Raw genomic sequence first — 13,817 nt, 5'->3', positions numbered from 1 at the left:
CTTCCCCTCCGTGGCCAGCCTCTGACTTGGCATTGCCAAACGGTTAGTCTCCAGAGCCAGCCCAGAACCACGCTGGGAAGGCGTCCCTCAGGCCTACCGTCTCGCCCTCCTCTCTTCTCCAAGGCATCTGTTACCGTCAGATGCTCTGAGCCATGACCGTTTTCCACAAAAGCAGAAGTGATGGGTTATTCCTTTTCCTTTTTTTTTTCTTTAAGATTTTATTCATTTATTTGAGAGAAAAAGAGAGAGAGAGCACGAGCAGGGGGTGGGGAAACGGAGAAGCAGGCTCCCCACTGAGCCCAACACAGGGCTCCATCTCAGGACCCCAGGATCGTGACCTGAGCAGAAGGCAGATGCTTAACTGACTGAGCCAAGGCAGATTCTTAACTGACTGAGCCACCCAGGTATCCTGTGTTGGTTATTCCTTTCAGAGGTATTTACATTTTAAAAGAACCCCCTCTGGAAAGGGCCCTGCTGACCCCAGTGGAGTGAAGGCTGAATGGTAGAATGTCCAACCACATAGTACTGGTGAAGGGAGGGCTTTCTGTTTAGCAGTTGGAAGGGGAGATGTGTGCTGAAAAGGGACAAGGAAACCTCCCAGAATACATCATTACTAGAGAGACAGCTGTTTCTGGGTGGCTCCGTGAATAAGTGTGATATGAACTTGACTGTTGAATAAGCAGCAAGGAGAGGAAGGGACGCCTGGCTGGCTCTGTTGCTGGAGCGTGTGATGCTTGATCTCAGGGTGGTGAGTTCGAGCCTCACGTTGGGTGTTGAGATTACTTAAAAATAAAATCTTTGGGACGCCTGGGTGGCTCAGTGGGTTAAATCCTCTGCCTTCGGCTCAGGCCATGATCTCAGGGTCCTGGGATCCAGCCCCACATCGGGCTCTCTGCTCAGTGGGGAGCCTGCTTCCTCCTCTCTCTCTGCCTGCCTCTCTGCCTACTTGTGATCTCTGTCAAATAAATAAATAAAATCTTTAAAAAAAATCTTTAAAAATGAAAAAATAAAGCAGCAAGGGGCGTTGAGGGGAAAGAGCTGGGCAAGAGGGAGGGGCTGGCTCCTGCCCACTCCAGGGGAGGGTGTCTCTCTCGGTTCCTTCTTCCTAAACCTGGACTGTGTCTCGGATCTTCCTGAGAGGGCTGATCGCAGGTCACCCCTGTCCTGAGTCCTGAGAAAGCAGCAAGGTTCCTCTTCCAGGGGTGACCATCACTGTCCCAGTAAACCAGTGCTCTTCCTCTGGCCGGGGAACAGCTCACACTGAGACCCTCATGCTCACCACCTTCTGCGTCCTTTCTCCTCCCAGGGAAGCCCTACGGGGCAGACGACTTCTTGCCCGTGCTCATGTACGTGCTGGCCCGCAGCAACCTCACGGAGATGCTCCTCAACGTGGAGTACATGATGGAGCTCATGGACCCCGCCCTGCAGCTGGGGGAGGGTGAGTTGCCAGCCCTAGCCGGGCCCTGGGCCACCGGCTGGCCACCGATCCTGACGCATACCACCGGCCTCAGCCAAGCCCAGGGTGCCCTACACGGCCGAATAAGCCCTTCCCGGATGCCAGATTCCACAGAGCCCTGGGGACAAGACACGGGCCTCATGTAGGTGCTGTTCTTGGGGGGTCACAGACAAGCAGAGGAGCTGGGCCTGTCAAGAGATCTGTCACCACTTCTTGACAAATGTTGGAATGATGGGAAGCCCAGAGCGTATGGGAGCCCATTGCCCAGGCTGTGCAGTCAGGGAAGGTTTCCAGGAGGAGGTGATACCTGAGCTGAGCATTGAAGGGTGGATAGGAGCCAGACAGTTAAAGTGGGAAAGGCATTCTTCACAGAGGGAAAGGGAACAAGCACAAAAGGTAAGCCTGAAGCAGTGGGTAGACCCATGGAAAGGAGTCTGAGCAGGAAATAATGATCAGTTCTTAGACGGGGTGGCCCTGGGAGCTGTCGGCCCCTTGCTCATTCAGCCCTGGCCAGGCCTCCCTGTCCGTGAGAGAAGCTTAATGCTATGGACAAGGAGCCCTACACTCCCCAGTCGGATGATGGCAGAGTGGTTTGCCCCACCCCACGCTCAGTTTCCCTTCCCCTTTCACCCTTCCCACCACTTCCCCCCACCCACTTAGCCTTGGCCACTCCTCCACCGGGAATCCCTGAGGTACGGCCCACCCAGACCTCAGCTCTGAGGAAGCCCCGAGATGTCCTGTGAGATGTCCGCCCCAAAAGGCAAAGTGAAAATCTCAGGGCCTGAGTGTCCCCTTTGGGCCTTGTGGTTCTTGAGATAAGCTGGTCTTCTTTGCATCTTGTTTGCACTTTTAGGGTGATAGCGTGAAGAGTGTGGTTCTGTGAGTTCTTGGAAACTCAGGGGAGCGTGGAAAGCCTTGAAACTGGCTGTCACGTGGAACTTGGAAGAGGGCTCTAGGACCTCTGGAACTATGTATTTCTCCTCGTTAGTTAAAAATTGTCTGCAGCTGGAACAACTTGTCTTCCAGAGAATGTAGGATTTCAGCGGAAACCAGGCTTCTTTCAGCAGGGATGATCTGTTGCCCAGGGTATCCATCCATCGATCCCCTACCCACCCATCACCCACCACCCATCTATCTCTCCATCCATCCATCCATCCATCCACGCACCCACATAGCTACTCACCCATATATCTGTCCACCCACCCATTCATCCATCCATTCAGCACCTACTCAGTGAGTCCCTACTGTGTGCCAGGCTCTTGGGCTACGGTGCAAGACAGGGCAGTCAAGGCTCATAGTCTCGTGAGAATGAATGAATGCTTCATTCTGAACCCCACACTTTGGAGCCTCTACCTCAGGCCTTCATGAGACTTCCTCCTTGATTTATCTGGTCCTGAGCATGCACAGGAAAGCACCACAAGGCTGAAGGGGTGGGCAGAGCCCTCCAGACAACACTGATGTGTCTCTCACTAAGGGGAACAAATAGAAGGGAACGGGAGGTAAGGAGGGTCAGGGGGCTGTGAGCAGAATTGGCTTCCTGCCCCAAACCCGGAGTACCCCGGTTCTTAGGACTAGCCCTTGAGTAGTATAGCAGTCCGTCCAGAGCTCTCAGCGGGAAAATTAGCTGCTATCTTCTGGCTACCTAATTACATAGAACCTCTAAAGGGTAAAACTTCTACATGTCAAAAATTACCATAATAGAATAAGATACTAACAGTAAACTAGGGGAAAGTGTTCTACAAACTAGCACACCAAAAATTAATAGCCTTAATATGTAAAAGGCTCTTATAAATCAATAAGAAAAGCACTTAGACTCAGCAGTTACCTGGGAAAAGGCCATATACTCATTCATTCAACAGATACTGACTGAGCTTCTAATTTACACCAGGTGACAACAGATCTTGTGAAATTTTATTCCAGTTGGCGGAGGGAGGATGTCAGACTTCAAATATTTAAATTAAACAAATAAACCAAAGAAAACATTTCTCATCTGATGCATCTGATGGATATGGAGAAGAAATGAAGTAGGTTAGTGGGATAGCGCAGTGGGGCAGGATATGACTCAGACGACCACGGAAGGCCCAGAGCAGAGAGCACAGAGTGCCTTCTTTTTATTTCCCGATTTTCAAATTTTCCACAGTGGGCACTGCTGCTGGTCTCCCTGGGAAGAAACTGCTAACAAATCCTGTTAAAGGACTGGTCCCAAGCCCCATAGATTGTTGTAGGTTCTCAGAGACAATGTCCCCAAAAGTCCTTTGAGGGATGGCGTGAGACTATGGCGCTCTGCCATGCTCCAAGCTGGATCGTTCTCCAGCGGTGGTCAACCACGCCCTGGCCACAGTGACTCCTACTCCATCCTCAGCCTGAGTCCTTGTGGCCAGATGGGGCTGCAGGCCAACTACAGTGCTGAGCAGGGATAGGGCAGGGACATCCTTGGCCCAACGACCCTTTCCTTATGGACTTGGACTCCCCACCACCATCCTGCCGTGGCCTCTCGGGATCTTCTGTTCCTGAAGCCCACACAGGGTTTGGGTGAGAAAGCCAAGGTCCTTAAGGCAGGAGTGCTGGTCTAGCTGGGCTATGTTGAGCATTTTTGAGACAAGCCAAGTTCAAGTAAACAAGGAAAAGTCTTAGCTCACAGCTTCTGACCCAAGTCTGCCTGAATACACTACAGCCTCTTTCAAACTGAAGGAGTCAGTCTCTGGCCCCATGGGAAGATTTCTAAGGACTCCAGGAGGTGTTTACCAGGAGTAAAGATGCAGGCGGGCTGCATCTCTTTTTTTTTTTTTTTTTTTTTTTAAGATTTTATGTATTTATTTGACAGACAGAAATCACAAGTAGGCCGAGAGGCCAGGCAGAGAGAGAAAGGAGGAAGCAGGCTCCCCACTGAGCAGAGAGCCCCATGCAGGGCTCCATCCCAGGACTCTGGGGTCATGACCTGAGCCGAAGGCAGTTGCTTTAACCCAAGGCACTTCCTGTGGCTCCTCCCAGCAGCCCTATACCGCCCCCAAGTGGCGATAGACCCTGCCCACGGCAGCTGAGGGCCCCAGGACACACTTTATGTCATGCTGCACAAACCAGGAGGCCTCCCTGCCCTCTCTCTGTTCCTGCCTTGAGAGCCAAAGTGGGAAGTCACAGCACCCAGGACAGGCCCTGGCTTACAGGTGTTGGCCTGCTGGTAGTGAGATGGTGTGGGGGTCTCCAGCTGGGGCAGGGGCTTCAACCCGTCAAGTCTGACAGCTGGCAGGCCTCCTCTAGAAGTATCTGGCCTAAGGGCAGAGGGACAGAGACCAGCCAGGGCTGGAGGGCAGTGTTCCTGAGTGTCCCCAGCTTTGCCTTCTGTCCTAGCTGGCTGGTGGCACACAGGTGCTCCATCCCCAAAGCCCCTGAGGCTCCAGTAAGAAGAAGAGGCTACCTAGAGGGGAAGGGGAAGCAGAGTGCTTGCCATTGGTGCTCTGAGGAGATCAGAGATGCCTGGGGCAAAGGCCAGCCCTTACTTCCCTGTAAGAGGAGAACACAGGTGGATAAAAAGAGAGTTTTGCAGGCTGGATTTCCATCCCAGTTTTGCCTCTGATTGGCTGAAGACCTTGGACATGTCACTTCTCTGGCATGGGAAAGTGCACATGCTGGGGTAGATTTGGGGTTTTCAAACTCTGGGCACCCCAGCATTCTCCATTCAATGAAAGGCTTGCCAGTCTGATTCTGTGCCCTCTGAGACCCGTGTTCTTTCAGCTCATTCCAGGTGCTGCTAATTTGGTAAAAGACCAGTGATTGGGTCCCAATTTCTTTGCAGCAGGCTTATCAGGCATGGGAGATCAGGGACTTCCTATAACAAGTAGAGGGGGTCTGAATGTTGGGCAGATGGGACCCAGGCTCCCGTCTAGCCTCTCTCTGCAGCTCCCACTGCTCTGGGCACTCAAGGTCAAATGGGAGACCCAGGTAGCTCTGGGCACCTGGCTGGAGCCTGCTCAAAATCCAGACCTCTCCTAGAAGCACCCTCCTGGACATCTTTGCCCATGTCCCCTCTGCACTCTGGCTGACGGCTGGCCATGCTTTACAAATATCTTAATAGGGGTCCTGAGTTTTCTCCATCAAAGGACAACACTCCCAGAAGGGAACAACCAGCTCCCAAACTTATGGTTGGGGGGGGCACCTAGTGGTCCTGATGGGTACTGCATGGCATGGCCCCAAGTCAAAGGGAAGCTGGCCACAAGAGGGTGAGATTCCCACCCTGCCGCGCCCCGCCCCCCCCCCCCCCCCCCCCCCCCCCCCCACCGGGACCCCCCCCCCCCCCCCCCCCCCCCCCCCCCCCCCCCCCCGCATCTTTCTGCCTTAGGTCCCCTAACCACCTGCGTTATTGACACCTTAAAGCCGTGCACTTGACAGTATTCATCTCACTTACTTTTCACAGCATCCTGGGAAAAGTAAATGAGGAAACGGGCAAAGAGAGGACAGTAACTCCCCAGAGATCCCAGGGCCTGGGAGGCACGCCAGCTAGAGAGGGATGCTGGGAACAGCCAGGTCTGGCGGCCCCAGGGAAGGGTTTGGGCATAGTTGGCTTTAAGCTAGACTGGAAAGGGAGACACATGAGTGGTTTTGCGGCTGGCTCTTCTCCGATAAGGGATACTAACCCAGGTTCTAGGTTGGCTTTGACATGAGCATCACACCTTCCCCAGCCAGGCTGTGAACTTTTTTCCCATATTGGTGTAGAATTTGTAGTCATCCAATGTAACAGGAATGCTTGGGGCTGCGGATAACTCACGATGTAACTAATAATGGCTTAAAAGTCGGGGAGGGGGCGCCTGAGTGGCTCAGTGGGTTAGGCCTGTGCCTTCGGCTCAGGTCGTGGTCTTGGGGTCCTGGGATTGAGCCCCGCATCGGGCTCTCTGCTCAGCAGGGGGCCTGCTCCCCCACCCCGCCTGCATCTCTGTCTACTTGTGATCTCTGTCTGTCAAATAAATAAATAAAATCTTAAATAAATAATGAAAGTTGGGGAGGGGGGCACCTGGGTGGCTCAGGCAGTTAGGCGTCTACCTTCAGCTCAGGTCATGATCTCGGGGTCCTGGGATGGAGTCCCACATCGGGCTCCCAACTCAGCAGGAAGTCTGCTTCTCCCTCTCCCTATGTGATCTTCCTCACTCTCACTCTAATAAATAAATAAATAAATTTTTTAGAAAGAAAAGAAATCATAGGAGAAGCAACTGATGATGATGGCAGGTTTTAGTCCCATCATCAGGAAATCCGGGACGCGCCTCTTTCCGTTGTTCTGTAGGATGTGAGCCTTTGTCTTTGTGCCTGTCACCTCCGATCTGCAGACAGCACTGTGCCCCGGGCTCACCTCTGTGTTCCAGGCAGGAGGAAGGAGGACAGGCAAAACCCAAGACCATAGCAATCCTTTGAAAAGACTTTTCTCGAAGGTCCTCCCACCACCAAGGATTTCCACTTACGTCTAAGTAACCAGAATGGGGTCCCCTGCTCTCTACTCTGAGCTGCAAGAGAGTCTGGGAAGTGAGCATTTTTAGTTAATTGTTCCTTCCCTCCCAAAAGTTGAGTTCAATTATTCAGAAAAAAAAGAGAAGATGGGATTTGCTTTAGTCACTACGGGAATCAGCCTCATGTCAGAAATCCATGTCCTGGGGGTGCCTGGGGGGCTCAGTCGGTTAAGCGTCCAACTCTTGATTTCAGCTCAGGTCACAATCTCAGGGTTGTAAGATCAAACTCCTCCTTGAGCTCTATGCTCAATGCGGAGTCTACTTATCCCTCTCCTTCCCACTCTGTCCCTCCCCCCACCCGCCACTCTCTTGCAAATAAACAACTAAATAAAAAACCAAGAGGAGAAATTCTTGTCCCAGCCCCTAAAGGGCTTGGGAGGGAGCCCTGGGAAGTGGGAAGGAGGCCCATGAAGAGCCACATGACCTTGACCAAGCCATCTCTCCAAAGTGACAGGGCTCAGTGAGGTCAGTGGTTTGCAAACCTTTTAACTCAAATCCCTAGCAAGCTAAAAAGAGTGAACTTCTAAGCATCTATGCAAATGATTGTCTTTTATCTTAAAACCTCATGTAAATTTTGCTGACTGAAGTATCACAACGCTTAAATTACCTTTGGAAACACTTGTGAATTAAGAAGTGAAAAGGAACAGAGAAATGAAGAATTTGAATTTTTTACTTCCCTTAAATCTTTAAAAATGGTGTGTAAAAGTCTAACCATAACTAAAATTTTTCTACATCTCTTGAAAAGTATTTTTTAGACAAGGACATATATATGTGTGTGTCTATCTAGACACACACACCCAGACATACACACGCGTATATCATGGTGAGAAGTCTCCCAGCCACCCCTTTCCCCGACCCAAAGGACATCCACGATTATCAGTTTGTCGTGTGTCCTTTAAACTTTAAAACATTCCAGGGGTGCCTGGGTGGCTCAGTGGGTTAAAGCCTCTGCCTTTGGCTCAGGTCATGATCCCAGGGATTGAGCCCTGCTTCGGACCCTCTGCTCAGCAGGGAGCCTGCTTCCTCCTCTCTCTCTGCCTGCTTCTCTGCCTACTTGTGATCTCTGTCTGTCAAATAAATAAATAAAATCTGAAAAAAAAAATTTTCTTAAACATTTCAAAACTCATTTAAAAAATAAGTTCCACCCTGAAGGGGAGCCAAAGACCATCTTTGCGGGGGGCGGTGCTGGACCTCAGGAAGCTTGTGCACTCAGGGGCGCAGGTGACCTAGGAGTAGGTGTGCCCCAGGCAGCGGTGGTGGGTGGAGCTTGGAGGAAGACATAGGTGGTGGATGGAGCCTGGAGAGGCTAGCCAGGTGGTCCCCGCTCAGCTTCCCCGCCCTGTCTCCGCAGGGTCCTACTACCTGACCACCACTTACGGGGCCCTGGAGCACATCAAGAACTACGACAAGATCACGGTGACCCGGCAGCTGAGCTTGGAGGTGCAAGACTCCATCCACCGCTGGGAGCGCCGGCGCACGCTCAACAAGGCCCGAGCCTCACGCTCCTCCGTGCAGGTGATGCGTGGGACACGTGGGCTGGCAGGGGGGCAGGGGCCGGCGGGCAGTGTGGCAGACACCAGTCCCATGGCCCCCCAGCTCAGCGAGCCTGACACCGTCTGGATGCGGGGGCAGATTTTAGAAGAGTATCACAGCACCATCGGTGTTTGAGTTGAGCAGACAATACCTGAAGGGGGGATGGAGAGGGAATGAGAATTTTATCCACACTCCTTAGTGCCCGCTATGCCCGGAGATATGGACCTAGTCTTGCCAGTTCCCCGTTGGGGAGCCCATGAGCGGACCTGCAGCCTTTCCTCTTTTGTCCCTGGACAAATGCAGCAGCTGCCAGGGTCCCCTGCCCGCGTCCCCTGCCCTTAGCCTGTCTCTCTAATCCAGCCACCGTTCTCCCCAGCTCTCCCTAGACACACTCAGTATTCAAGCCGTGCATGGCCAGGACTTTTGCCGCCTACACTGTCATCTTCCCCCACACCCCTACACGGTATTCAGTCACCCAATCCCCCGTTCCCTGAATGAGCTGAACTCAAGTCCCTGGTGCTCAGCCTCTGCCAACACTCATCAGTTTCCCTTCCTCCACTGGCTTGGAACCACCTCCCCACCTGTCCTCCCCTCCTGCGGCCCAGGTTAGATGCCCTCCTCTGTGCTTCTTGTGGCTGCTTCCCCCCGCAGATAGCACGTATCACACTGTATTGCGACTGTCTAAGTTGAAGCTGTTGCTCTGGAAGGGAGGGCCCATGGCTCACGTGTCACACCCAGGGCCTGGGACAGAATGGGATTGGGCTGTGTGCAGAATGGACAGAGTTAAAACATCGAGCCAGGCAGCAAGCCATAGCTGTAAATAGCTCTGCAGTCTCACTCCCTTGGCACCCAGAACACACTGGACCTGAACCCCACCCGTGGCTTTCAGGATGGCCTCTCTATAACAGGCAGAACCCAGGTCTGGGAGGCAAACAGCTGAAGTTCTGCACCTACCTCTGTACTAACTTGCTGTGTGACCCTGAGCCATCTCTGCCCCTCTCTGGAACTCAGTTTTACCATCAGCACAGGTGGACTGGGGACCAGATGAGCTCTGCCTCCCCGATACATGTTCTAGGCTACCGAGATGAGGTCTCCCCTCCTCTAATCAGTGGTGTCTTGATAATGTTAGTAACTGGGTGTCTGAGGAGAAAAAAAGCAGCTCTGATCCCCTGTCAATTTCCGTGGTGGAAATACTCCTACCCCGGCCAATTTCAAGCTACCAACGTGGCATCACTGAATTTGAGATTAGGAAGAGATAGACCCGATTGGCTTTCTCAGGCTGGTTAGGAGCGGCCTCCAGCCCACCACCACTCCCGATCCCCTCCTGGGACGCACGTCTCTCCACTGTGACAAATGAGCACTCTTGATCCAAGCCTGACCACCGGACTCCTTACTTCTTGCTTCTACTTTGTACGTTCCCAGTGCTAAGCCAGGCAGAGCATCAGTGCCCGTCACGGAGGAGGTCAAACTTAGGAGAGAGCCTGGGATGGGGGATGAGGAACCCCCTCAGTGCGATCTCTGGGGTCTGGGGAGGACACCACTCTGTAGCTATAATTATAATCACTCTGAAGTGGTGACTGTGGCCATCATCATCCTCAACATGGCCCCAGACAGCTGTGCTGTTACCAGCCTTCCACAAGGGGGCAGCCCCGCGCACACGGCCTCCTACCTGCCTTCAAGTTGCGACCAGGACTCCAAAGGCACTGCGTTACTCTGTCTGCTTCCTCACGGCCAAGGTGTAAGGACTGGTATTATCCCAGTTTACAGTTGAGGAAGTGGAGGCCCAGGGAGGTCAGGGTCACACAGGGGGAGCAGATTAAAGCCAGGCAAGAACTCGATGGCCCCACCTTCCGCCATATGGCCCTCCCTCTGGGGCTGGTGGAGGAAGGTGGAGATGCTGTTCAGGTTTGCGCGTGCGTTCCCAGACCCAACCCGGCAGGCATCTCCTCACCCCTGCCCGCCTAGCTCCTGCGGTTCCCCTCTCCATCCACCCTAAACCCTCCTTCAGGCCCAGCACCCCTTCCCCTTTTCTAAGCCTTTCGCCCCTCCTCCTTGGAGCCCCCACTGCCATCCCCAAGCTTCTCCAGCCTCGGGGGCCAAACTGGTTCCGTCAGCCTTAGCACCGTGGGCTGCTGGGCCTGGGGTCTGCACATTCGATTTTACTTATGCAGCCTCAATGCCTCAGCCCTGGGCCTGGGGTCGGGAGCGGGGTTGGGGAACGTGGGGAGGAATTGTTGAGGAAGTGGGTGACGGATGAATAATGACGGCGAGGCCGCCGGCTGGCCACCAGGGGGCGGTCTCAGTCCTCATTGCTGAGACGCACCCCTGCAGACTCACCTGGCCAGGTCCGCCCGTCTAGAGGCGAGGTTCAGAGACAGAAGGACCTGGGCCGTGGGTCACACAGCGGGGTCAGCCTCAGGGTCCCCGACTGCCAACCCCACGACCGCTCTTGCAGTCCTCCTCTGTGCATAGAGAAGAGCCAGGGCCCAGAGAGGGCAATGGACTTGTCCAAGGCCACTCGGCTCCAGCGCCCTGTGCCAGCTCCCCAGGGTCGGGGTGCGGGAGAGACGCACCCCTGGGGCCCCTGGGCCCCGCGGGTGACGCCAGCCCCCTCCGCCCCGCCCCGCAGGATTTCATCTGCGTGTCGTACCTGGAGCCCGATCGACAGTCGCGGACGCTGGCATCGCGGGCCGACACGCTGGCCGAGGCGCTGTGCGCGCAGTGCGCCGAGAAGTTCGAGGTGCTGCAGCCGCAGGACCACCGGCTCTTCGTGCTGGTGGACGGGCGCTGCTTCCAGCTGGCGGACGAGGCGCTGCCGCACCGCATCAAGGGCTACCTGCTGCGGAGCGAGCCCAAGCGCGACTTCCACTTCGTGTACCGGCCCCTCGACGGCGGCGGCGGCGGCCCGCCCTGCCTCGTGGTGCGGGAGCCCAACTTCCTGTGAGGCCGGGTGTCCCCCGGCCCCTGGGGGGCAGCGTGTAAAGACTGGCCGGCGGGAAAGTGGGCGGACCGGGCTCTGGCTTGTCCCCCACCCCACCCCGCCAGCGCTCGCCTGAGGGTGGGGGGCGCCTCCATCTGAACACACACTCCCAAGGGGGATGGGATGTGGGATGCCCCGGTGTCACGCTTGCTTGAAGCATACTGAGTGCGCCGAGACCAACACGGCTGAAGAATCGAGAAGAGCCTATGCAGCATGAAGGCCGAGTGTTTCATGAAGAAGAGACGGAGCACGGAGAGGCCAAGTTCTTCCTTAGACAGGGAAATGAGGCTCAGAGAGGGGAGGGACTCTCCCACCAGCCGCAGCAAACAGAGCCGCTCCTGACCCTGTCCCTTCTGTTGTTCCCCCGTGCCCCCCACTCCGTGTTTCCCTGGGAGGACATACTTTCCCCAAGACTGTCCTTCGGAGGGGCGGCCTGGCCGCAGCTGCCCACCGTGCCCCCTGGGGTGGAGCTGGGCTGGTTTGGACCCTCCCAGCATCTCAGGAGCATCTCTCAGGGTGTGTGTTGAGACAAGCCTCCCGTCTAGACGCTGGAGACTGTCCTGAGCTGCCAGTGCCCATAGTCGCCCACCCTCCCTCCCTCCACAGTTTCTGAGCCCCTCCCGCTCCAGGACCACCCAGCGAAGCCAGCTTGGCACCTGCAGGGACAAGCCCAGCTTCAGCCACCAGGGAACACTGATGGGGCCCTCTCTCGGTGGACACACACCCCAGGGCTGCGGCGGTGGGGCGAGGGAGGCTGTGTGGGGAGAATTTAATAAAAGCCCTTTAAAAAATGTCCTCTCTTTTCCTCAAGAGGTTAGATCTCTGCTCATCTAGCCAGAAGCCCCCATGAATGCCTAACTCCCTTCCAAGGTGGGGCTCAGAAGGCCTCCTCCCCGCTTCTGCTGAGGGCCCTGTCTTTTTTTTTTTTTTTTTAAGATTTTATTTATTTGCCAGAGAGAGAGAGAGAGAAAGAGTACACACAAGCAGGCAGAGAAGCAGGCTCCCTGCCAAGCAAGGAGCCCGATGTGGGACTCCATCCCAGGACCCTGGGATCGTGACCGGAGCCGAAGGCAGCCGCTTAACCAACTGAGCCACCCAGGCGTCCCTGAGGGCCTGGTCTTGACAGAATCTGCTGTGTACTTTCAGCTCCTCTACTCATAGCCCTGGCCCCTGTCTGCCCCTCGGCCTGTCTGCACCACCCTTGGTTCCCATCATCCCCACCTCTGTGTCCTTTCAAGAATGCTCTCACACCTTCCTGCTTCTGCTGCTTATCCCAGGAATACCATTCCCTGTAGTCATTGCGCAGTCGGACTCCTATTCATCCTTCAGAGCCCATTCCTCCAGGAAGCCTTCTCTGACTTCCTAGGTTGGCCTGACAGTCCTTGGACACATTCCCACAGACCCCTGAGCTCATCTCACAAGAGACCTCTCATCAAATTGCAGTTGTCGGTTGATGCTTCTGCCTTGTCCTCCAGATTCGGACCGTTAACGTCTGTGTTCTCAGCATTGATTAAACACGTGTATGTGTCGAGTGCCTGTTAAATGTCAGCACTCTTACAGGCCCTGGGAAACAGCAGAGAACAAAACAGGTTCAGGTGGAGCCCCAGTGAATGGCGAGGAGCAGGGCGCCCAGGGCGGGGTGGCTGGACTTCTGGGAATGAAACCCCTGGGCGTCAACCCGCTCCCTCAGCCAGTCAACAAACAGTTGTTGGACTCTGGCTCCGGGCCAGCCCTGTGTGAGTGGGAGGGCCGGCTTCAGGGTGCAGCCAGCTGGAAGGACTTCTGAGGCTGGGGCTCGGGGTAGGTGGGCAAATACCCAGAAACTGAGGGTAGCCAGCCATGACCCCAGGTTGCCCTTCGCTCCACCACCCCCCTCCCAGCGATGCCACACTGTCCCCTTCCCGGGCTTCCAGGGCTCCCCACAGCCCTGCGCTGAGCTTGCTCTGCAGTCTGGTACCCCCAGCTATAAGGGCAGTGCCTACTGCCTCCCACGAGTCCAGAGATGGATGGGGGAAGTCAGAGGGGGCCTTTTGTCCCAGTGGAGCCCCCAGATTAGGGCAGGTTTGGGATCCAGATGATGGATCGGGCCCCGGGCCAGCCCTGGGGTTCCATGTCCAGCTCCCAGGAAGCAGGCAGAAACAGCCGGGGGGCTGAACTGAGGGGCCACTGTAAGATCAGCCCGTGTGCGTGTGCGTGTGTGTCCGGCCTACCATCCTCAGGCCAACACAGGGATGCAGCCAGCGGAGGCCAGAAGGCAGGAGGGGTGGGGCTACCTGCTTCCCCCCACCACCCCACCTCGTCTGGATGTTTCTGCCCCTGGGAAGGTGGGACAGGATGAGTACAGGCCTGCGGCCCT

The 13,817-nt window shown here is 55.3% G+C and overlaps 1 protein-coding gene across 1 annotated transcript in view; it reads left to right on the top strand.

The window, feature by feature from the left end:
* LOC111148708 (Ras and Rab interactor 3) overlaps positions 1-12,237 on the top strand; it is a 117,340-nt gene extending 105,103 nt beyond the window's left edge. The window contains exons 8-10 of the mRNA XM_022505502.1: positions 1,307-1,438; positions 8,300-8,463; positions 11,111-12,237. Coding sequence (XP_022361210.1) covers positions 1,307-1,438; positions 8,300-8,463; positions 11,111-11,425 — 611 coding nt within the window. The 3' untranslated portion in view covers positions 11,426-12,237. The remainder of the gene's footprint in view (positions 1-1,306; positions 1,439-8,299; positions 8,464-11,110) is intronic.
* Positions 12,238-13,817: the final 1,580 nt, after the last annotated feature.

This window comes from Enhydra lutris, unplaced genomic scaffold (genome assembly GCF_002288905.1).
Source record: "Enhydra lutris kenyoni isolate GAN:26980312 unplaced genomic scaffold, ASM228890v2 scaffoldscaffold20, whole genome shotgun sequence".
In the NCBI taxonomy this organism is placed as follows: domain Eukaryota; kingdom Metazoa; phylum Chordata; class Mammalia; order Carnivora; family Mustelidae; genus Enhydra; species Enhydra lutris.
This window is presented reverse-complemented; position numbering and strand designations above follow the sequence as displayed.